The sequence below is a fragment of the Brachyhypopomus gauderio genome, chromosome 18 (assembly GCF_052324685.1).
Source record: "Brachyhypopomus gauderio isolate BG-103 chromosome 18, BGAUD_0.2, whole genome shotgun sequence".
NCBI lineage: Eukaryota > Metazoa > Chordata > Actinopteri > Gymnotiformes > Hypopomidae > Brachyhypopomus > Brachyhypopomus gauderio.
In genome coordinates this window covers 18,671,271-18,694,080 of record NC_135228.1, presented here as the reverse complement: position 1 = coordinate 18,694,080, position 22,810 = coordinate 18,671,271, and the positions used below count along the sequence as shown (strand labels likewise).

Here is a 22,810-nt window from a genome sequence, read left to right as displayed (position 1 = left end):
CCTCACACACAGAGGGGTTCCTGGCCTCTTACCTCTGTGATGTCCCTTGTGCGGTTTTGTTAATAGGCCTGAAAGATGATTTGTCACCACTTATTTCTGGACCACTGGAAAAAAGGGGCTGTGCTACTAATTTAAAGAAATCACTTTTATTTAGGTATTTAAACAATATTATTTAGACTGCCTTAGTGGGCTCTCATTCTCCTGGGACTCTTTGGCAGCTAACGGACACTTTTAATCCCGCTGTGTTTACTTGTTGTACGTTGTTTGTACTTTTTTGTGCAGTTTTAAAAAATGTGAGTGTTGAAATGGCTTCTCTAGAGCCTTTGAAGATCTGGCTGAAGGTATTAACAGGGGGACTCTAAAGGGCTTAAGAGGTCATCAGCCCATTGTGTAGAGACACAAAACACTTCCTCTGGACTGCTTTACCCTTCTGTCTCTCCTCCAGTGAGCCACAACCTCACTGGCCATTCATATTCATCTGCCTTAGGCCCTAAAGACCCTGATAAACTTCTTGAAAGGATCCTAAAGTTTGCTAAGCCTGTGTGCTTGCATTGGAGGAAAATGTGGCTGTGTGGTAACGACTGCTTTGCACATTCTGGCCGGCTAAAGGGCCAGGCAGAGCCGAGCGGGATCTCTTTGTGCTCGTCAGTACGGTGCGTTTCATCGCTAAAGGAAATAATGAAGAAAGTATTTGGCCACTAGACTAAGCTAATAAGAATTGACTGACTTGGCAGGATTTATCAAGAAAAAAAAGAGCAGAAGAGATACTGCCACTCTCTTAGGGATATAGGTTTGCATGTACAGTGTGCAGGCAATTGTTGGAAACTGATTGGAAACGGTATTCCGAATACTAAAAAAGAGCCCACATTTTCCTCCACTTTATTTTGAGTTAATGCTTACTGCATTTGAGTCAGTGTTTGTTTTGGGAATATTAGAGTGGTTTTCAAAGCAATGTGCCATGATGGTCTGACTATGGCATGTTGGTCAATATTTGCCTTGGTATTGAAAATCACCTCAGGGTCTGTGGTGAATGAACCTTTTATGTCCTTTGTGTAAGACTGTTTTTGGAGAACTTAGCCCCAGATTTGCATCTATATGCCACCCAGTTCACTGGCAATGCTGTCATATCCATACCATTAAGATGGAGCTTCAACGAGGGAAGGCTTATTATGATGATACATTAACGTTATCACTCTAAACCATGGCACAATGTGCTTTTCTCAGCATATTCTGGATATTGGCAGGTACTACTAGAAACACAGAACAACTGTATGTTTTAGTAAAATAATGTATAGGAGGCTTATAAACCACGAACATTGCTGTTAGTCTGTTTGCTGTTATTTTTGTGGCGTGTACTGTTGTAAACACTGTAAGATTATGTAGTAACTAGTTACTGGTGACTGACTAGATGGCACCCAATTACAATTTGCTTGTTTGATTATTTGCTTTCTCCTCCTGTTCCTTCATAAAAAGATAATTTTTAAATACACTAAATTAAAAACATCATCATCCATAATCCTTTTTTAAACGCGGCATCATTGGCATCACTGAACATCCGTTACATTCTCATTTATTAACAATTCTCAAAGATTTATATTTACAGCCATACCAACTACCACTTGTGAAGTTGCAAAACACTCTTTAACAATAGTACTACTACTGTATTGGTGACATCATATATATATATATATATATATATATATATATATATATATATATATATATATATATATATATATATATATATATATATATATATATTAACCTTTTTTCCATTCTTTTTTTTTTTTGGTAAAAGTAATTTATATACTATTATTATGAGTGAAGAGCCTGCAAGAGAACTTTAGCTTATTTTTTTGAGCAGTCAGCTAAAACCCAACGAAAAACAATAATGGATGCTCATGTTTAACATCTACACCCCCAAAATCATAACTGCTTCTCAGTTTCATTTCATGTCTTCGCATTGGAAGTAATCGCAGCACAAAAACAGCTGTGTTCTATTTTTTGTTATTTCACAACAAGAAGAGAAATAAAAGTTCAGCAATAATGGCTCATCTTCTTCAGACCTAAAATTTACAACATCTCACATAAGAATAAACATGCCATTCCTACTCTTGTGGTGACTTTGTGAAACCTTTACATGTGGATCGTTAGCCTGCGGAGAAGGACGTAGGGCATGTTCTTCTGTTGAAGTTCTTTCAGAGCTTTGGGATGGATGAAATATTAAAACCTTCTTTGCGATCTCAGAATCAAGCCTAGCCAACAAACCTTCACAAGCAATATAGGGAAAATGAGGTCAAGACAGCCATGGTTGGAATGTCGAGGTCGCCATTTTGTGTTAATGCTATGTTGCATTTGGCCTGACTTACTTTTCATCTTTCTGTCGTTTTACATTTTTTGCTCTGTGAACCTTAACAGTCGTTTTACTTCTTCGTGATTATATTTGACAGTATTGAGTTACAGGACTGGTCAAGTCGGTAGGGACTTTTAATATTTGTCACTCTTAGAAAGTATCTTCTTTCATTTAGACGGAGCACAGTGAGGACTAAGGAAGCAGCCATTTCCCAACTTTCCTCCATTTTGTTCTCTGAGCAAAGCAGCAGACATGGGATTACTCTTCATGCTTTTTGAGGCACACCAAGGATCTTTTTTTTGTTTTTTTTTTTTATTATTATTCTTTAAACGCTACTAAATTTGCTGCTGCACTCTCAGCAACCCCAAAACTTTAGTCAGATTTCAAATAATAGCAAATGCATGCGATGAAGTGAATCAAAGTCTTGATTGAAGTTTGGCTTTGATTTTCATTTATTCCAACGTCAACAAGCAGAACGAATAACTAATTCAACTGTAGTCTTGGACACTAAAAGGAACAGCGCTTGCACGGCTGCTGTGCATTGGCCTGCTAGACATTCACAGTTCTGCCCTGATGCCGATTGGCTGGCGTGGCTGGCGTGGCTATCGTGCTAGGGAGCGTGTCCTGCCAGTGCCGGCGTGCCTCTCCGTCCCCGTGCCCGCTCCGCTCTCATGTCCCGCCACTCGTATCACTGCTAGTGCGGGCACGCGGGCACGCGGCACCATCGCAGGGTCTCGCCTGCGTCCTTTTATCCCGGCGCTGAGGCCAGGCCTCAGTTATTCTTGTGCATAATTGATGGAAAAGTTAGAATAGCAGAAGTAATGCGATGAGAGCGTGCAGCGAAGCGGCAAGGCGTACGGGTTCGGCGCCGGCAGCCGGGAGGGGGATCGCGTGCGTGGGACAGCAGCGATGGTGGGGAGGAGAGGGCGTCTAGAGGAGGAGAGGGACAAAGTGTCAGACTCCAGTCACTCAACTTACTGAATGACCTTATGGCCAACATTCTTGCCAAACAGTAAGTCATGCTCCTCAGACTCAGTTTCCTAACAGCCTGCAGAACAAAGAGCAATTTAGTACATCATAAGAGACAAATAACATCTGTTTAATGAGACCATTAAAGGATGAATTTTTCCTCTTTTTTTTCCTCTTGGCGTGTTGTTTTTCATCGAGTTTGGTTTTTTTCCCTTCATTTTTTCTTCTTCTTGCTCTTTTTTTGTGCTCTTGTGTGGTATTGATGAAGGGACCTGTAAGGGTGCCACACCAGGATCTCCTTTGTGACGCCGTCTTTAAGCTGAGTCAGAGATTGTATATCACACCTTGAGCAGCCATTACAAAGAGGTGCTAATAGGTGCACAGCCTGTCTTTGTCTCTTGGACAAAGAGGTGCGCTAACCTGGATCATCTCGTTTCAAAGCTACCCGACCGACATTCACAAGACTCAAAAACAGGGAAATCTCAGAGATGCTGCTTCGATTTGCAGCTCACCAGCAGAAAAGAAAAATCCATCCCATTGGATGATCTGCAGGAATTAATGGTATAATTGTAAAATGATTTTTTAAATATTGTAATTTTTATTATCAAATATATCTTTTACTAGCAGCGTATACACAAATTATGACCACCACAGATCATGGTGTGGAAGTATTTGTTTTATTGTCTTGTTTATATAATCTTTTTAGCCTGAGTTGACGTTCGTTAGCATCTTGTGCATTCTAATGTACATAGCTGATCATTAATAAAGGCTCTTAACAAGATTATTTCCTTGATGCCAATATTAAGAACCTTGGTTCTTGATTATATTTTATTAAAAAAAAACAAAAAAACCAATCGAAATATAACAGCTATTGAAATCCAGCTCATATTAGTATATATTTCAGCTTTATCCACAGTAGGCACAAATAAGAAGTTAGGAAAGTGACTCAGGTATAATGGAAAGCAAGCCATCTGTCTTGGGCATGAATATTGCAGAGAAGCCATAAAGACCAGCGATGGAAACATAAGCATCAGATGTGCTCAGGAAACAAATCAAGCAGCTTTATGACTGCACCTCAAGCCCACTGGCCCTGGTCCCTGCTGCAGAGATCGTCTCTGCCACCCCAAGCCCTCGTGCAGCTTTCTGCAATATCCTTTACTGGCTTCTTTATTCCTCCCATATCATTCTCACTGATGTTTTAAAGCAATGTTAATTTTGTAGTTTTATATAGTTCCATCAAAAAGGATTCAACATTGCGGCAGTATAGAAATGATTTACAGATGTCATTGTCGAGACATTCTATGCATTTTTAAACAAATGTGCTTCTGTTTCATTGAGGTGAACTATAAGGATGGCAGAGGTCATTTCTGTGAACTGTAACTTTAAAATGTTTTTATAGACACAGAATTCATAAAGCCTTGGATAGAAACTATTTATTAATGTAATATAGAGAGGGATCCTTAAATATTTAGACCTTAATTATTGTAATCCTTATATTATTGCTTTACATAAAATTATCAAAAGAAAGATACATACATTTTGATATATGTATGTAGACTTAGACATATACAATTTATTTGTTTCTGTGAATCTGTATTGATTGGTGGACATATGAGTGATGTGTTTTCTTGCTCCCAAAATATATTTTTATTTCAGAATTTTTAAAATAACATTACCTAATTACATTAACAATAACACTACATTAATGTTGTCCGTTGTAATGTTGTTTTATGTACTGGTACCTTTTTACGTACCTTACTATTATCAATACTTATAATTTACTTTATTTTATACACTTGGATCACTAGCTTTCATTTTTGTTGTAATAAAAATATTTCAATTTTTGTGAGACCAGAAGTATTTTATATATAGGTTTTGTAAAGACATAAGTGGATCATTGAATAGTCCAACAATTGGTCCAGTCGAAGCAATTTCAGTATTACTGTATGTTCAAAATAAATAGTATAAATTTTAACTGTTCAGACCAGCCTTGAAAATTATTTCAATTTTTTCCATTACATTTTTAATACTTGGAAAAGTTGTATTGTTTGGTAAATTGCATTATCTGTGTGTAATAGAAAGGCCGGGAGGTGAAGGGTTATGTCCGACCCTTTCGTGACTGTCTCTCTCTCGCTGACTTGTCCTCTGTTATGCTTCTCTGAGCATCATGATTTGAAGACTTAAGAAAGAGCTGTAAAGTGCTCTTGGTATGCGTGACATCGCTGTAGTCACATGGATGTGAGAGCTTTGCCTCAGTGAGGTGTAGACACGCGATGCACGTGGGACGTTCAGACCAGCTCGCCTGTCCTCAGATATCAAATAGTCCACTAAAATTCTTCAGTAAGATTTTCTACTATGTTGTCTTTAATTACTCTGCTGTATTGACTAGTGGCTGATTGGCTTGATAGTGTTTTTCAGTGTTGTTTTTGGTGAATTGTGCTATGGCGTAAGTAGGTTCTTACCCTTCAGCAGGTCTCTTGTTTAATTTGTGCCGTTCTTTTAATTCTTATCGAATTTGCTTTGTTACTGCGTTGTAATGACTACATAGACTTTATTAAACTAGGTCACAAAATGGAGAAATTGGTGGGAGTGGTCAGAAAGATCAACCAATAGAACCACCGACACACACACTCTGCAGATGTGGGATACCCAATAAGATTCTGGGAGGGTGAATATTTTCAGGCAGATCAGAGTGGCATGCTGTAGAAACCTGAAATGGGCTGTCAGCACTTCCAGCTTCACTTTAGCTTTTTTCTGTCATTTGCGTAAAGTTCCTGTACGTGTAGTATTGAAATCACCAGTTTTCCTACTGACTGAGAACACAGCTGAGAATGACGTGTTTTTGTTTTAACTCATAAGAGCTGAAGGATACGCACACTCTCCTGAAGACCTCAGGCTTTCTCTGAGTTATCTGATTTGAATGTGAGGATGTTACGGGAGGCAGGGCCCTCCCCCAATTCTCTCTCCCCCTCTCCGTCGCCAGCTGTCTGTCTTGGCCAACAAACCTTTTTTAAGGGTGGATATCAGATTATGTGAGGTCAGAAATGCTTTAGACTGGGCCTCAGCCTTGACGTTTTTTATTCTCTGCTGGTCCTCTGATGTCACTCCTACCAGTGCTCCCCCACCCAGATCACACTGGTCAACTGATAATAATCTATTGTCAATGCTCCCTTATCCCAGTAGCTCCGCCATGTGTTCACTGTATCTCTGTGAGATCCTGGGATACACGTCTTATATTGGTGTTATTTTATGAGCATGCCTCCCCCTGGTTTGTCCTTCCCAGAGGGGCTGTGACTCTCTCCATGGCCACGACTCCCTGCCTGATCACACGTCTCATTATGGCGCGTTTTCTTTGCCTCGTGCTCCATTGTTTGGTAGCTCGTGGCGTCTCTACCTGTCGAGGGCGATATTGCTCAGGGGCTGCAAAATGCTGTGAGTGACACAGTGGGCAGTGGGCAGTGAGCACGGGCGATTCCACATGCTCTTCGACTTTAATCCAATCCCGCACCGTCGTGCAGTCCCAGCGGCTAATTTCATTTGCTGCGGGAACATGTGAGCAGACGGGGGCGGAGACACTGCAGAAGGCCCCGCCTCACTGGAGCCCCCTTTCCCGCTGCCGTCACACTCAGCAGATATAGCAGCCTTTTTAATTAGTCCTCCGACTTTATTTCATGCGACATCCTGGCCCAAAACGTCTGCTCCCATTGGCGGTCCTTGTGTTATTCAGCTGAAACGAAACACTTTGAACAGATCTGCTCCTTAATCTTATCAGGGAGAATTGAAGGAATAAATTGCGAATGGTGTAGCAGCCCTCAACACTCTTGAGTATGTTTCTCCAAAGCCTTTTGTTACACTCCAGAATGGAGGGGTGACATGGGGACCAGGTGTGCGATTCGGGGTCCAACATTACATTATTTCTGTCTTTTCTTACTAAGGAACAGAGGAAACAAGCTCTTGTATGTGAAGCAGAAGAAAGAGTGGGATGCTGACCTCATAGCAGCAGTGTGATGGTAGATCCAGAGGTTTATGAGCCGGGGGTCACTCTAACGCGACTGCAAGCTGTCGTCTCGTACCAGATGAGGTGTGTGTTAGCCCCCAGCCTGGGAAGAGGTTCCAGACCCAGGCTAATTACCGCACTGCAATCTGAGATGTTTATGATGCATTTAGAGTGTTTTATGTTTCTTAGAAGCCGAGCGAAAAATCAGCCTGCTTCCCCAGGAGCAGTTGGTCAGGATGACTCCTGGATCTTTTGTTGTTTGGACTTGGGCAAAGATCAAGGTCACCTTGCAAAAGTGTACATTTCACCTCATAACAGATTATATGATAAAAGCCTTCTGGAAACACCAATTTTTAAAATCCTGCTTTAAACATGTTTTAGATTCCCTCTCCACTAGTGAATAAAGAGTTGAGGTTTGGGAGGCTAAATACATATTTGTTTGTTTGTGTCTGTGTGTATGTTTGTGACTCTGTGTGTGTGTGCTAACCCAAATCATTATTCAGCTCTGTTAGCTGGTGGTGCTACTCAAATAACCCTGCATGGCGGGGAGATTTGCACTGTCAGGGAGAAGTCAGTTCAGTCTTTCGCAGTCAGTAAGCTCTACTCTCAAATAACTACACACATCTCTCTCTGGCCTGCAGGCTTTCACTAACTACAGAAACAATGGTGGAGACCTTTTTCATATCCTTTATATATTACCTACACCACCTTTGAAGAAAAAAAAAGATGAATATGACTCTGTCAGTGCAGTCTTTCCACTCACCCTTCATTTTCTCTCTGTAAGCTGCCACCCAAATGAGCTTCAGTCAGGGAGTTAATGGTAGTTGCACTGTGTTAATGGAAGCTCGACACGCTGATGGAACCAGTGCGAAGAGTGTTCACTAATAGTCTCCTCACAGTGATTAATGGTAGGCAGGCGCATCCAGTTAGTCGTAAGCATCACCTCGAGACTGCCTCGAGACTGCCTCGAGACTGCCTCAGTCCTGAACCTGCCATGTAAAATCACTGCAAAAGGGAGGGCTGGAAGCTAACGGAGGAGTGGAGAAGTGGTGAGAGCACAGGGCAGACCTGGCGAAGGCCGCGCTCCACAAACAGGCTCCCAGAGTCCCCCAATTAAAGAGCGTGAAAACAAGTTGGCATGATTACCCCGAGGAGTCCAGTGTCTTTCAGGTGCTAATTGAATCGGTGCGAGTGCCAAAAAAACTCGCCTGTTTACGCAAGAGAGATAGTGAGACAGAAAGAAAAGTGCGTGTGAGAGAGAGAGAGAAAGAGAGAGAGAGAGGAGCCTGCTTAGTCCCATGACTGTGTTAAAACCACAGGCATTTTACCAGGGCATTCTGATGGTGTTATGAGAGAAAATATGCTAACCGTACGATATTTGATATATCTGATAGCGAGCCATGTGTCCTTCTCTCCTGAGACTCGTCATTGCAGTAACCTGTGTGCCGTGTTAAAGGGGTTGCGCAGAACACAGCACTTAGCAAAGCGAGCCATGTTTCAGGAGTGCATAGTCCTGTCTCACAGCGATTAGCCCGGATAACTGATAACCATTCCAGAACACTGACGTTACTGTTTAGCCCCTTTTAGCTATTGGTCCGCCTTTTGCTTTTGTTTTGTGGGTAAAAATATCACTGGGCAAATGTGCTTTTTTTATTGGGTCGGTCTTCTCCGGTTAGCGTGTGGAAGTAGACAAGGGAAGCACTGAGCGAAATCATTGTAAATGAGGGGATACGAAAAGCACTTTTGTCCACGCGGTCCATGGCGCAGGAGTTTAATAGCGTCTGGCACCTTGCTCTGGCCCTGAGAGGTGCTCTCAGCACGTTTGCCCAGGGCGCAAGAGAAGAGCGCTGCTTCATCTCGTCTTCTTCGCTGTCTTACAGCGGAAGCTTCTCTGCAGTCATAACCCCGCTCAGTTAGGAGGTTATGTTCTGTGTGAGTGGCTGGAGTTTATAGTGCTTTTGGCCTATTAGCTGCATAAATAAACATTGCGGTGAGGCTTTGTGTTCTGCCAGTGAATAAGTAAGCGCAAACTCCGGGAGTGATTGGAATCTGTGGCCCGAACATCAACTCCACCCTGTGTGCATGTGTGCGTGTTTCCCTTGGTCAGTAGTGTAGGCTGTTTTCTCACAGATGGAGGAAACTGCATGCCATGAGAGTGATTATCGGCGGCAGACCCCTCCGGGCGCACCTTCTCACTGAGGCAGCCGAGCAGGCGTCCCCAGGCCCGCTTCCACCACAGTCCGGACATGCGCCTGGTAGCAGCTGCTTTTGACAGCCACCCCTCTCATATCTGACTGCCGTTTGTCCTCTTGTCTTCTGCCTGCGAAATTACCTGCTAAATCCCATTTCGTTTTGGCCGACTAAGCGTGGATTTTTCACTCGAACACCTTGGGAAGGGGCTTAAGTGTGCACCGGAGCATGTATATGTGCACGTGAACCCTCACGCATGCCCCCCGGTGCCAGCCTAATTGTGCGTGTCTAAAAAGGCCTTTGTTGGCGGTTTCCTGTACAGCAGATTGGCGGGCAGGGTCGGCCGGCCGAACCTCACCCTGAACGACCCTGCTTTTGTCGCTCTTGCTGACCCCTGTCGGTCCTCCATTGCTATGGCAACATGCCCCCCCACCCAAGTGCAGAGTGTGAGAATGTCGGGCGTAGCATGGTGCATCCACATGGATCTTAGATCAGTCCCGTGCTGATTTTTTCCCCTTCATCTCCATATTGCCCGTGGTTAGACGCAAGTCCACCAGGTGCGTTCCCGACGAAAACGTGCCGTCAGTGTGTGGCCTCCAAACCCCCACGGCTCAGCTGTTCGGCGACGTCCGCTTGGTGTGTGAATAATCCCTGGGATTAAGTGGGCCTGCTGCCCCGTCTTGATGTGGCGTTGCCCGTAAGATGCTGATGTAAGCCTGGTTAAGTGCTGAGAGAAGCCGGCCGTACAGAGGAGACCCTCAGATCTGTGCGCTCTCCCTCCGTGACGTACGAGGACGTAGGCCGTGTCTGGAGCTGTCCTTACCGCACCCCTGCATGGACACCACGCGGCCATGCATAAACATCGGGGCTTGTGCTGTTAGTCAACATCTGGGCCCTTTCACACACCTGGTGCCGCTCGTTTCGGACGGCCTGGGAATATTCCGAGACGCATGATGAAATGTGACTGCAAAGGACGTGGCGCATGAATAAGAGAGTAGCGTGATCGCCACGCACACGCGGCTATTCGTGGAACTGTTGTCATGGCACCAGCAAATACGGTTACTTCCCTGTTGTTCCGAGCCCAGTCGCAGCCCCTGAGTGGACTTGTTCTTGTAACGCTCTTTTCTGTGCTGGAGTCCATTGGCAGCTTTAGGCTTTAAACGTCCTCCCAGACATAACTCAGCTGAATAAGCTGGCCACGAAGCTACGCTTGCACTAAATGCGCACCCCTGTGCTCAGCGTGAGACAGAAAAGAAGCCTTCCATCCCACATTTCCTGTGGGAATTACACATACACTGAACGACAAAAAGGAGAGAGTTCTTCCTGTGGTAAATAGACGCTGGTTTATATACAATTATGGTTTGAATGAGCATTGTGAAGTGACCGGGTCCCCTATTTACATTTGTGCTGAATGCACTGAAGCGCCTATTAAACCTTGAGGTGCCCAGAACATGAAAGGCTTCATTGTGATACCAAAGAAATTCTGGTGGCACCTAATCACAAAATAAAAGGCCTGAAAATCCCAGGATCTCACAGCAATCTCTGTGGGTTATCTTGAGGCAGCGTGACCTCTGTGACATTGATAGGATTTTACACACGCACACACTCACACGCACATGCACAAAAGTGCCTAAGCAGACACATTGACACACAGCCACACACACAAACTTGCCGAAGCACACTCAAATGTGTCTAAGCACACATACCCCGGGCATTTTAGCTGTGTGTTCCTCTGTGGTGTCTGTTTCTCTTTGAAGCACTGGGGGTCTGTGGGCAGACAGCTTCATGGTGTTGCACTCTGCAGTTTGTTTCTGGGAAAGCACAGAAATAGATTTGGAGCTACATCTCCACAAACCAGAGGTAATAGACATGAAACACGTGCTTTCTTTTCATAACATTTTACACAGGTCAAAACAAGTGACATCTACATCTACAACAGCCACTGACCACTTAAGATTTGGTGCATTGAAAACTTTGCATGTGTGTTGTTAATACATACTGTTAGTACACTGTGGCAATGGCTGGCCGGAATCAACCCAGACCCAGCCTCCCCTCTTCCTCCTCTCTTCCTCCTCCGACACCCGCCTCTCATGTGGGGCCAAACATGTGCTTTCTTTTAATGTCGGTCCTCTGATAACCTGCAGGGTCTTCTTCTCTGACGCCTTCATTTTTCCACAGGCTGTAAATAAAATAAACATCTCTTTTTATTTTTGGCACGCATAGCCAGACGGATGAGGTGTTCCCGTCTGCCGTGTTAAATCACCGGCCGGTGAAGGAAGAGCCACGTTGGGCTCCTGCGTGGGCCAGACGGAGGAATGCTGCTCTCGGGCTGATTATTAGTGGACTCTACCCTCCACGCGCCTCCATGCTTCCTTTTGCAGCCATGCCAACAGCGAGACCCCAGCTGTCTCAACATGGACTCAGGATTAGTAAGAATTTGTAAGAATTTGCTCAAGCCAAATTATATAAAAAGTTTAGCTTAGGGAATATGGGGAGTGGTGGAGTTTGGGGGGGGGGGGGGGAATCATAGCTTTTCTTAGATTTGGACAAAATCCAATGATATCGCCTCATAGCAAGGCGGCAGCTGCAGGTCATGCCACAGAGATGTGTTCTCCTCCATCTGTGAGAGGAGAAACTAGGTTCTTGGCTCCTTGGTGACCTGGGCCTTTTCTCCTGCCATACATGTGGTTGGTGAAGCAGATGGCGTGGATACTGTACAGGCCAGAACCCCTGCAAGGGTTCCTGGTGAAATAGAGCATGCTTACTATCGGTGTGATTCGGCAAATTACTGTTCCGCACAGTACATGGTTCAGCCATGGCCCTCTGAGGGCTGGAGTGTGGGATACAGGCTGATGTAGTGATGGGTGTTGGGTAGATGCTGATGTATTGAGAAGTGTTTGGTAAAAGCTACTGCAGTGTAAAGTTTTGGGTAGAGGCTGATGCAGTGATGGGTGTTGGGTAGAAGCTACTGCAGTGTAAAGTGTTGGGTAGATGCTGGTGTACAGAGGAGTGTTGGGTAGAAGCTATTGCAGTGTAAAGTGTTGGGTAGATGCTGATTCAGTGATGGTGTTGGGTAGATGCTGGTGTACTGAGGAGTGTTGGGTAGAAGCTACTGCAGTGTAAAGTGTTGGGTAGATGCTGATGCAATGAGGCCTTTTCTCATCACATGTAAATGAGTGACTGCAGCCTCATCGGTAGTGGGATTTGTAGGTTTATAGTGGCATCTTCAGAGACTACACCGACTGACATGCTGACCTTTTCTCTGTTGAAATCTGCCGTGTCTCAAATGCCACTCATCTCAACATGACAACCGAGAGGGCCATCTTACACCGCAGGACTGTGTGAATGTCAACCACCAGCCTCACATACGAAACCACTCGTGATCACTCCTCCTGCCTGTGGTTCCTTCAACATGGAGAGAGCGTGGAGCGATGAAAGACTACACCAGGTACATGGCAGTGGCTTTGGCCAGTCATTCTTCTCCTGATCCACTATGAAAAGGCAATTGTTCCGCTGCCAGTCTCTGACTGAGATAATTACTGTGTACAACACAATGTTGATGTCTGTACGAGCAGCCTGGGTTTTTTTTTTTCCATGGGCAATTGTGTGGTGGGCCCTTTTGTTAACAGTGTGAGAACTTGCTGGTATCAGACGTATCATCTGTGTTCCTGTCTGTATGTCTCTTGATCTCATTTACGTGACGTTGCATCTCGGGGACGCCCACAGAGCCCTGTTTTCCAGTGTCATGACACCTGTATCTTATAGAGGAGGCCCGTGCCAATCCCTGTGCCAGTGTTGCCTTATGTGTGGGCCGTGGACACGGAGCTGCGCCCGCGAACCTTCCCATACCCGTCCTGTCGAATACTCAGGAACAGGACTGACTTGAATTCTATGAGTCATATGGTGTGACTTAGGTTTCGGTGAAGGGCCTGAGGGAAGCGATTCATGATTTTGGATGGGTGTGTGTGTGTGTGTGTGTGTGTGTGTGTGTGTGTTCACGCATACATACTCACGCAGCTGAGACCACATTCGCGGCTTTTCGCGTTGTCTAGCACGATAAAAGATGAAAAGTTTAAGGAGGCCAAGACAAATCCCATAAAGGCTCTGGGGTGACTGGAATGTGGTGGGATCCATCTGTTATTGTCAAGAGGAGGGAAAGAAGACCACGGCGAGGGAAGAAATCTGTTATTTTTGTGTAACACCCCATGTGCCTTTGATGAAGGTGGCGTGTGCACTGTTATCTGTGCGTTAAGGGGAGGGGGCGTGACCTCATTGTAGTTGACTTTACACCCTGTCAGTGTCTTCCTCCGGCAGTGTACGAGCCAGACAGCAGCTCTAATGACTCCCCAGATATTCTAGATCTGTGGAACACTCACAAAAAGATCAATAATTCATAGGGATGTGCATTTAATCTCAATTACCTGGCAGCATTTTGGTGAGAGGCCAGCACATTCAGCACATCTTTTTCAGGAGGCCGTTTAGGGATCGCATGTGTCTATTCATGTCACCTGCCATTGGCTGTGTGGCTCAGTACTAAAGGTGGACCGGCGGGCCTCTGCAGGAATGAAGGCAGCTTCACACAGTAAACTATTAGTGCACCTCTGGGACAGAGCTGGACTCTGGTGGTTAGATTTAAATGCCCTGCTGTAGTGCTCTCTGTATCGGTGAAGTCAAAGGGTGGAGGCCACTTTAGCACGAGCGATTAAGAGTGTGCTGTGTGGACTGGAGTGAAGCTGGACCCAATTTCTAACCAGTCAGGGTGACTGCTTCTAGAGAAGTTGCATTAGTCAAAAAAAAACCTCTAGACTCTCAACTCAAGCATGGCAGTGGCAGCTCAAATCAAGCGCATCCTTAAATGATGACAGCGCTCGCCATATCGCCCTGAGTCATATGTGGCCACCCCCACCCCCGCTGCGTTGCCTCCTCTGCCTGTGCATGTAAAACGCTTGCTGTGCAGAATGGGGAGTCAAACGAGCCTCGTGAATCACTGGCTGTTCCAAAGCTGCACATTTGGTCACCATAAGGTTGTGGCTGCTCTTTGTGGTGACATCAAAAGCGGTACATTAATCCATGTCGTGGAGAGGAGAACTCAGGAGAAGAGGACACAGGAGAGAGGAAGGCAGGAGAGGATCCCGAGTTCTATCGCTCCATCACTCCATCACTCGTAATTAAAGGTCTCTGCTGCGGCTGGCCGTCTCCCACTACCCGCAGAGAATTTATGGGCCAGATCTATTAGCCTTTGACCTGATAGGGTTAGTGCACAGCGTGGCAGAATGGAAGTTCACCAGGCCAAGCTCCTGATCAGTGTTCCTGAAATGTTCTCCATTTGGCTAATGGACATGGTGTCGTAAGAAAGTACCATGAGGTCATGTGTGACCTGATGTGTTAGGAACCATGGGTTTATCATGAGGTAAGACTGAGCGCAGAGTTCTGTATTCTGCCTTTCCATCTTCTGTTTATAGCCTAATGCTGTACAGTAATGACATTTAGCTTTAATCAACCATCTAATTAACATGAGCTTGAAACGTAATATCTCTCACTCGCCAGTCAATCAATCATTCATTATTTTAATAGGGAGCCATTTAAAGGCAAATCCCTCATATGTAGACACCCGTGCTTTTACAGAGAGGAACTATTAAATGGCTGTTTGCTTAGTGTGGTCTTTCAGTGAAATAACAGCTCTTTAGGTGCTAAGAGACCCTGACGGCTAAATAATATAATGTAGAGGCAGTGGAACACAGTAAACAAATAAACTCCACTCCCCCTCTCTCACCTTCTCTCTCCACCGCTCTTCCTTTGATGCTGTGTGCCTTCAGCTCAGGTAAGAGACTGAGCGTCCGTAACACACCACCGCTCACAGCCCCTGAACAAGTGTTCGTCTCGCCTTGTCTCTTTCATAAGCTGTCGAGCCCCGAGACGCATTATGTGTCTGTGTGTCGTAGGTCACTGTCTCACCCTCGCAGACAGGCAGTGCCACAAGGCACGTGCTACCGTCAGCGGCCTGTGCTCGGACGGCACACGTGGGGGTCATAAGCAAACAAGGCCAAGGGCCACGTTGGCTCGGTGCGGAGGTATGGAGGGTCCAGCAGTAGAGTGTGGACCCTGAGGCAGACGGGCACCTGTTGGAGGTTCATCTCCTTCGGTCCTCTGTATCTGCTGCTTGGTTTGGGGGGGGAGTGGAGGTGAGGGTGGTGTATGGATGGAGGAGTAGGTGGGGGTGAGGGTGGTGTATAAATGGTTGAGTAGGTGGGGTGATAGTGGTGTATGGATGGGGTGGAGTAGGTGGGGGGTGATGGTGGTGTATGGAGTAGGTGGGGGTGAGGGTGGTGTTTAGATGGTTGAGTAGGTGGGGTGATAATGGTGTATAGATGGAGTGCAGTAGGTGGGGTGATGGTGATGTATGGATGGGGTGGAGTAGGTGGAGATGAGGTGGTGTATGGATGAGGGGGGTGAAGGCGGGGTTGATGGGGGTGTGTGTTAAGGAGTTATTGATGGCCAGCCACCGTGCACCAGCAAGCAGCACGGTCATTAGTACATAGAGAAGGGGGGGGGGGGGGGGGGGAGAGATAGATAGAAGAAAGAGAAATAAAAAGGAGACAAAAACAAATCTCTGTGGGCTCATTCATCTGGCAGGGCCACTGCATGCCCCTCCTGAACTGAAAAACAGAAAGAGAGAGGGGAGAAGGGACAGAGAGGAGAGTGAATGAATGATAATTACCAGAGGCAGAACAGCGATACTGAAGACGAGAACAGAATAGGAGGTACAGAGTCCTCCTCCCTTACTCCAGCTGCTTATTTTACTGTGTAACTAGGAGCTGAGGAAAGCTCTGTGCCTTGGGTCAATAGTTACTGATCTGTGTTTTGCTAGTGGATTATGGGTGTTTGAGGGGCTGAGCGATACTCCTGTATGTTTGAGCTGTGTCCTTTTGGACAACCTCGATTCATCTGCTAGAAACATAAGTGTCTTGCATTGTCCTTTTAAAAAGCATTTGGCCTCTGAAGTTGTTTATAATTTTCTTGTTTTTTTTTTACTTGGAACTGATCTCTTTTAGAGATCCCACAACTTTATTGATTTATTTTCTGTTTTCCTTGATGATAATCTGCACTGCCTGATGTCTTTTCATCAGTATGCCTTTAAAAACAGGTATTACTTGAGAATCAATGGTGTTTAGCTTCTTATTACTGCCATCCTTTCTGTCCTTGTTAAACACATACTATAGGTCTATAAAGGTTTTTTTGTCGCTTTTACGGCATGGTCCCCACCCTCTTTCTCTTGATCTGGCTATAGGGCTAGGTGGGGACCGGGCATGCTGCAGGGTAAGGTTTGGGCCACCTGCCCTCGCTTAGGCCCTGAGACAGGTAGACAGAGAGGAGTGCTGGAGGCTCAGGAAGGGGCGTGTGGAGATGAAAGGTGTGGAGAGATGAAGCTTTGCACCGATCCCTAATCAGGTCCTGCCTCTTCTCCTGGCATTCCCAACTAGCCCAAGGTGTCTGTCTGAAGAGGCAGACTGTCAACGCGGAGGGTCTTCTCCCAGGCCTGGAGTGCTCAGCAGATTAGATTCCCACATTCCAAAGATAGAGTGTGGGGGTGTGTGTGGGACTGGAGTGTGGGTGAAGGAGGGGGAGGCGTTAGGTGTGGGGTCAGTGCTCCTTAGCTCTGTAGTTGCACTGTGGCTAGAGGAGGAGTCGAAGGTGATATGCTTCCTGAGAAAGTAAAGTATAGATAAGGATATCTGTTCCTCATGTGCCACGGACAGTATCCATTTGTATATCATCTGAAGTTGGCCTCTGATATCTCGACAGCATCACCCTGAGGAGGTGCTGCATAGTTCCACCTTGCATGGATAAGGTCACACCGGCACTGTCTTTCATATGGTGGGGAAGCTTGTGAAGGAATGCCTTTCTGTTTATTTATACTTTTGCTTCAAATCTGGATTAAGACAAGCCCAGCATACACAATGGCTAGCATACTTACTGACTAGCATACACACTGGCTAGCATTCTAGCTGACAAGAATACACACTAGCTAGAATACTCACTGACTAGCTTACACATTGGCTAGCATACTTATTGACTAGCATATGCACTGGCTAACGTACTTACTGACTAGCATACACACTGGCTAGAATTCTTACTGACAAGAATACACATTAGCTAGAATACTCACTGTGACTAGCTTATACATTGGCTAGCATACTTGCTGACTAGCATATGCAATGGCTAGCGTACTTACTGACTGACTTACTGAGCATACACACTGGCTATTATTCACACTGACACAAATGCTAATTTTTGTTTTAGTTACAGGTAATTCCTTGCAGGGTTTTCAGAAGTGCACTCTGGAATGCCACCCGTGTGCTGGTTCTAACCCTCTGACGTCGGCCTCTCACTGTTCAGTCACCCCACTCTGTTATTCCGCCTGCAGCACAACACGCCCGAAGCCGGTCGGCTTAAAAAAAATACTTAGAATTATTCACACCCTGATCAGTTACAGTATGCCTTTGTTATGCTTCCTCGAAGCACAGAACAGGGGTCTCCTCTTCTCACTCGCTCTTAGCCTACGAGGCCATTGATGAAACAAAGTGCTTTGTGTTCGTCCTTTTAACCATTTCCACATCCTCTTAACTCTCACTGTATGAGCTCACAGCTCAGGGCGGATCCGGCAACTTTCGATTGGGATCCTCGTGCAGAGCCCACGGATGGTGGCGCTGGAGCCTTTCCCGCCCGGGTGTGTGTGGAGAGGGAGGGTATAAGTCTCATTAGGCCTGAATGGAGAACGGCCTGGAGGACGTGTTTGTGTTTGGAAGCTTGCCTGACCCTAACCCACGAGCCAGGGAGAGGACGCTCTGAGCTGCAGCACGGGCCCTGCTGAACCGCGTCTCCTATTTCAAATCCACTTAGATGAGGAGGATGATGGTGCTGTGAAATGGAGATGATCATGTTTACTCTAAACAACAGCACACAACAGCCTCGTGTGGCAGGGAAGTCCTTTGATAAAGGGAGGTAGACATGAAGAGTGGATGACAGCCAGCTATGAACTATGAAATGGCTTAAGGCTAGATGCTTCATATGTTACTCTGACACCCAACCCAAGAACATATTCTGACGCATGTAGAACAAGGTGTCTAATAATGACTCTCTGGGCCGAAACATCTTCGGTTCTACCCACTGAGTCACGGTCATATGCCAGGTAAACAGGAATGGTTGCTACCAGTTACTGAATTTTTTTCGGGATAGAGAAAACCATCCTCCTATTCTTTCATAAACACTTGCACCTGGTTTACCCTCCCTTCACAAGTGATTCTATGCTCCTGGAATCCACTAAGCCCCGCGACCTTCCTGCTATATTTGCGTGTGGATTTGTAGAGGAAATTACCAAATCTGCAAAGCGCTTTGTGTTGCGTTTTTGTTCAGAGCAGCGCGTCTGGTCTCCCAGCTGAGGAACTCTGTCTAAACTGTGTTAAATACCTCAGCGTGAGCTGCTGACAGAAGAAAGACCTGGCAACCCTCGTGGCTTCCACTATGGCAGTGTGAAAGACCTGGCAACCCCTCACTGCGAACACTACAGCGCTGTGAAAGACTCATTAGAGGCTACTGTTCGCTTCTAGTGAGAAAACAGCTTTCCGGCAGTGTCACACAAAGGAAATGGATGAGAAATTGAAGAAGACAACATGTTTGTCTAATAGCACTACTGATGTTGCAGTGAAATGCAGGCATGCAAGTTACAGCCACCTGCATGTGTATCGGATTTTCAGTAGGGGATTTACAGTACTATGGGGGAGAAAAAAATACCTTTTTATGGGTCTGATAATAGAAACCTGCCACACGTGTTGGCTGTTTTAAAGGGCGCTATTATGCTGTCCTCAGAAACAAAATGAAACTTCCGTGTCATCCCGCCATCTCTTTCGTGTCATCTCTGTGCGTTTCGGAGCTACTCTGGCCGTCCCCAGCTTTAGCAGGAAGTCTTAAATAAAGAGAAGCAGAAGGGGGCTGCAAGCCCACAGCCAGATGGTGCTAAATGCTGATTAAACCTTGGATCTTTGAACCCCATAGATCTTTCCAATTAGCCATTGTGTGGACCATGGGCTGGATGGGCGGGGGGGTGGAGGCCCCCTGCAAGGCTCCAGGCCTGGCTTTGTCACCTGACACTACCCCCGTGCTAACAGGCTCGCTAAGAGACTCTTGAGATGACTCGAAAACATTTGAGTGGCTGAGTTTCAGTGGGACAAGTGTGAAGCAACAGGAGCCAGCAGGCCCAGAAGAATGCTATGCATGGGAGGACTGAATGTGGGCCCAGAGTTTTCTGTGTGTGTGTGTGTGTGTGTGTGTGTGTTTGTGTGTGTGTCTGTGTGTCTGTGTGTGTGTGTGTCTGTGTGTACATGTGGCCAGTGGTTGAATTGTAAAAAAAAAAAAATCAGAGGGAATGGAAACTTTCACTTGAGTAGGGTGTATTTTTGGGGCGTGTGAGGGGATTAAAGTATAATTTTTTTCCTGATCATGATTTGGTTTAAAGATCTCCTTCATAGACACAATTAAAATATGGACATCAGACATCTCATGTGACAAATAAAATTGACCAAAAGAGGATTTGATCAAATTGATCGAAAAAGCAGTTTTCAGGGGGATGGGAGTTGTCTCTCTTTTTCAGGGGCCACGGCTTCCCCCTACATCCCCCCTTCATGTGGCCGTATCTATACACCAGTGGCGCTATATATGTTTGTATGTGTGTTTGATTTTGATGCTTTTTTGTATAGAATAGGGTACCGAATATTTTTTTTTTATGTAGAGTCATGGTTGGGCTGTGCGTCCCACCACTGGACAGAACCACCAAGTGCCTCCTGACCTGGACTATTGTGTTTTTTACTGTGGTTTATTGTTCCCAGTCTGTTCTTTAATCTCTAAAGGTTTACCTTGATATAGGTGAATGTGTGTGTGTTTGTGTGTGTGTGTGTGTGTGTGTGTGTGTGTGTGTGTGTGTGTGTGTGTGTGTGTGTGTGTGTGTGTGTGTGTGTGTCTATGCTGTTCACCTGCCTCTCACTCTCATTAACAGCAAAATAATCATTGTGTAATTGTGCCTGATGTGATAACGATCAGCATCATCAGTCTACCATTGTCAGCACTTCACATGTGTGTATTAGCGCTGCTATTGGCCACCCCTCTCCAGTCAGCGCTGCTATTGGCCACTCCTATCTAGCCAGTCCTCTCTCTCCTGGAAGTCCTTCTCCAGAGGTATGGATGAAGCAGCAGAGTCTCTGTGTTGTTAGTGCAGTTTTTCTTTTTTTTTGGTTGGGGGGATTTATGGCCTGGTGACGCAAGCTGAAACCAGAGCAATTCCTTTGTCTTGCAAAAATCTTGGCTGGCTTAATAATTCCATTTTTCTATTCATTAACAATTCTTTGCTTGTATTATGTCTTTATGAGCTCTCTTCAAACCCTGTCGAGCTGCTCAAATATTTATAGTTCAGTAAATTAATTGACTTTATTTCATTCGAGGTTCCGAGACCAATTCATTTGGCCTTGGAACGCAGCCGTTGTCTACGCGTTTATGCCAGTAAAAGCCAGATGCATTGTTTATCAATAACAGTCCAGTAGCAAAATCATAAATTCAGTGCCCCAACTAGTCTCTGGCTAGTGTGAGAAGGTCCAGTACTATTGTAAAGAATTGCTTTGCAAGCAGGTATCAGGTTGCTCGGTGTGTGGAGAACTGTGTGAGGTGCTTTGGTGTGTTGAGAACTGGATGAGGTTCCGTTCATGAAAAGAGCTTTTCCTCTAAATGGTGAATAAATGTGTGTGGTCTTTCTTGCATTTTCCTTTCTTACCCATAACACATAAATATTGACCTGACATGCAACATAATTTTGTCATATTTTTTCTAAATAAGACAAGCAAACCTATAAACCAGCAGGCATATTGCTGTTTCCGACACGCAGGGAACAACTCGAAAGCAGTGAGTTACAAGTGAGTTGCTATATTAAGTAGAGGAGGGCTAAGCGTCATAGTCTGTAGCAACTCTCATCTCCCCTTCTCACACAGCCCATGTGCTAGACCAGACATTGGTATGTTTGCCTCGCAGGTGGCCTGAGTATTAATACCCAGCACTGCGTGTGTTGGCGATGCTGCCTCTCCATTCTGCCCTGTCAGTGTTCCCCTCTCCTGTCTTTGGGGCAAGGCCACTCTGTACGTCTGTTAAAGTGAGAACAGTCAAGGCATTTGTCAGCTAACAATAGAGTAGTAAACGCCACGTAGCATAGTGCTTTCATGAGGTGGTGGGATAAATCTGGTGGTGTGTGTTTTACTGGCTGGTGGTAATCACTTTGTGGATCCAGCCTGGATGCTAAATAAATGGCTGTATATATCTGATGGATTACAGTTCCATATTAACATGCAATTGACCTCAAATTAATGTTTAGAGAATTAATCAGGCTTGCTAGATCAGAACCATGATAATCATGGCTGTGATGATAATGCACTGACTAAATGTCACTTGTCCTCAACAGACAAAAATATTCCAAACATAGATTTATTTCATTTGTATTGCAGGCTATAATTTATCACTTCAAAGGATACCACAGCAATTACAGTATTTAAAATCAGGATATTATCTTATGATGTCAATCATGCAACCATGGCCCATAATAAATATTTTCTCAAAAGGGCTTGTTGAGCTTGGAGCTGTCTACTCAGGATGTAGAGGGTGTATTGTGCGGCTCACACAGTATCCTGGTCACAAGAGCCACATGCATTCCTCATGTTCACCTTCCTGCCCGATCAGAGCCAGACAGCAAACATCTGTCCCTGATCTTCCTCTCGCTGCTGTCTTCCTCCGTTAGGTGTGGCGTGCTGTTTGGTTTGGGCCGCAGCGAGCCAGCAGGGCACTTGATTTATGGAAAGCTGCTCTTCCCTGCTTCATCACCTCCCATCCAGCGGAGATAGTAAATCCCAGTGTTTACGAGAAGCCACCGACGGCCCAGGCCTGGTGGGGGCGGGGGAGGTGGGGTGGGGTGGGGGGCGGGGTGTCCAAGCAACCCAGCATGCACTGCATGGCTGAGTGGAGCCCGGCGAGTGGGGGATGAGGGACATTCAGATTAGGGCTGCAGGTGTTGCTCATCAGGAAACAGCAAAGCCCCACAGTCCGCCAGAAGAAGTCTAAACCCACATGCCTCTCGAGTGTTTGCAAATGAAGAAATGTTGCCGGAAAGAATGTGGGGAGAATATAGGATGGATCGTTTTGTAAGACATTTAATAGCAGTCTTAGAGTATGCGTACTGTTCAAGGGGAAATGTTTAGAGTTTACAAGAATGC

General features: G+C 45.5%; 1 protein-coding gene across 2 annotated transcripts in view; it reads left to right on the top strand.

Moving 5' to 3' along the window:
- The window catches only part of efna5a (ephrin-A5a), a 41,473-nt gene that overhangs the window by 5,149 nt on the left and 13,514 nt on the right, over nt 1-22,810 (top strand). Inside the window, exon 1 of one of the 2 annotated variants that reach the window (XM_076980031.1) lies at nt 12,152-12,957. The exons of the other annotated variant lie outside the window; for it this stretch is intronic. Within the exon in view, the coding sequence (XP_076836146.1) occupies nt 12,941-12,957 (17 nt within the window). The 5' untranslated portion in view covers nt 12,152-12,940. Of the gene's footprint in view, nt 1-12,151; nt 12,958-22,810 lie in introns of those variants that run through there. 2 annotated transcript variants of the gene reach the window in all.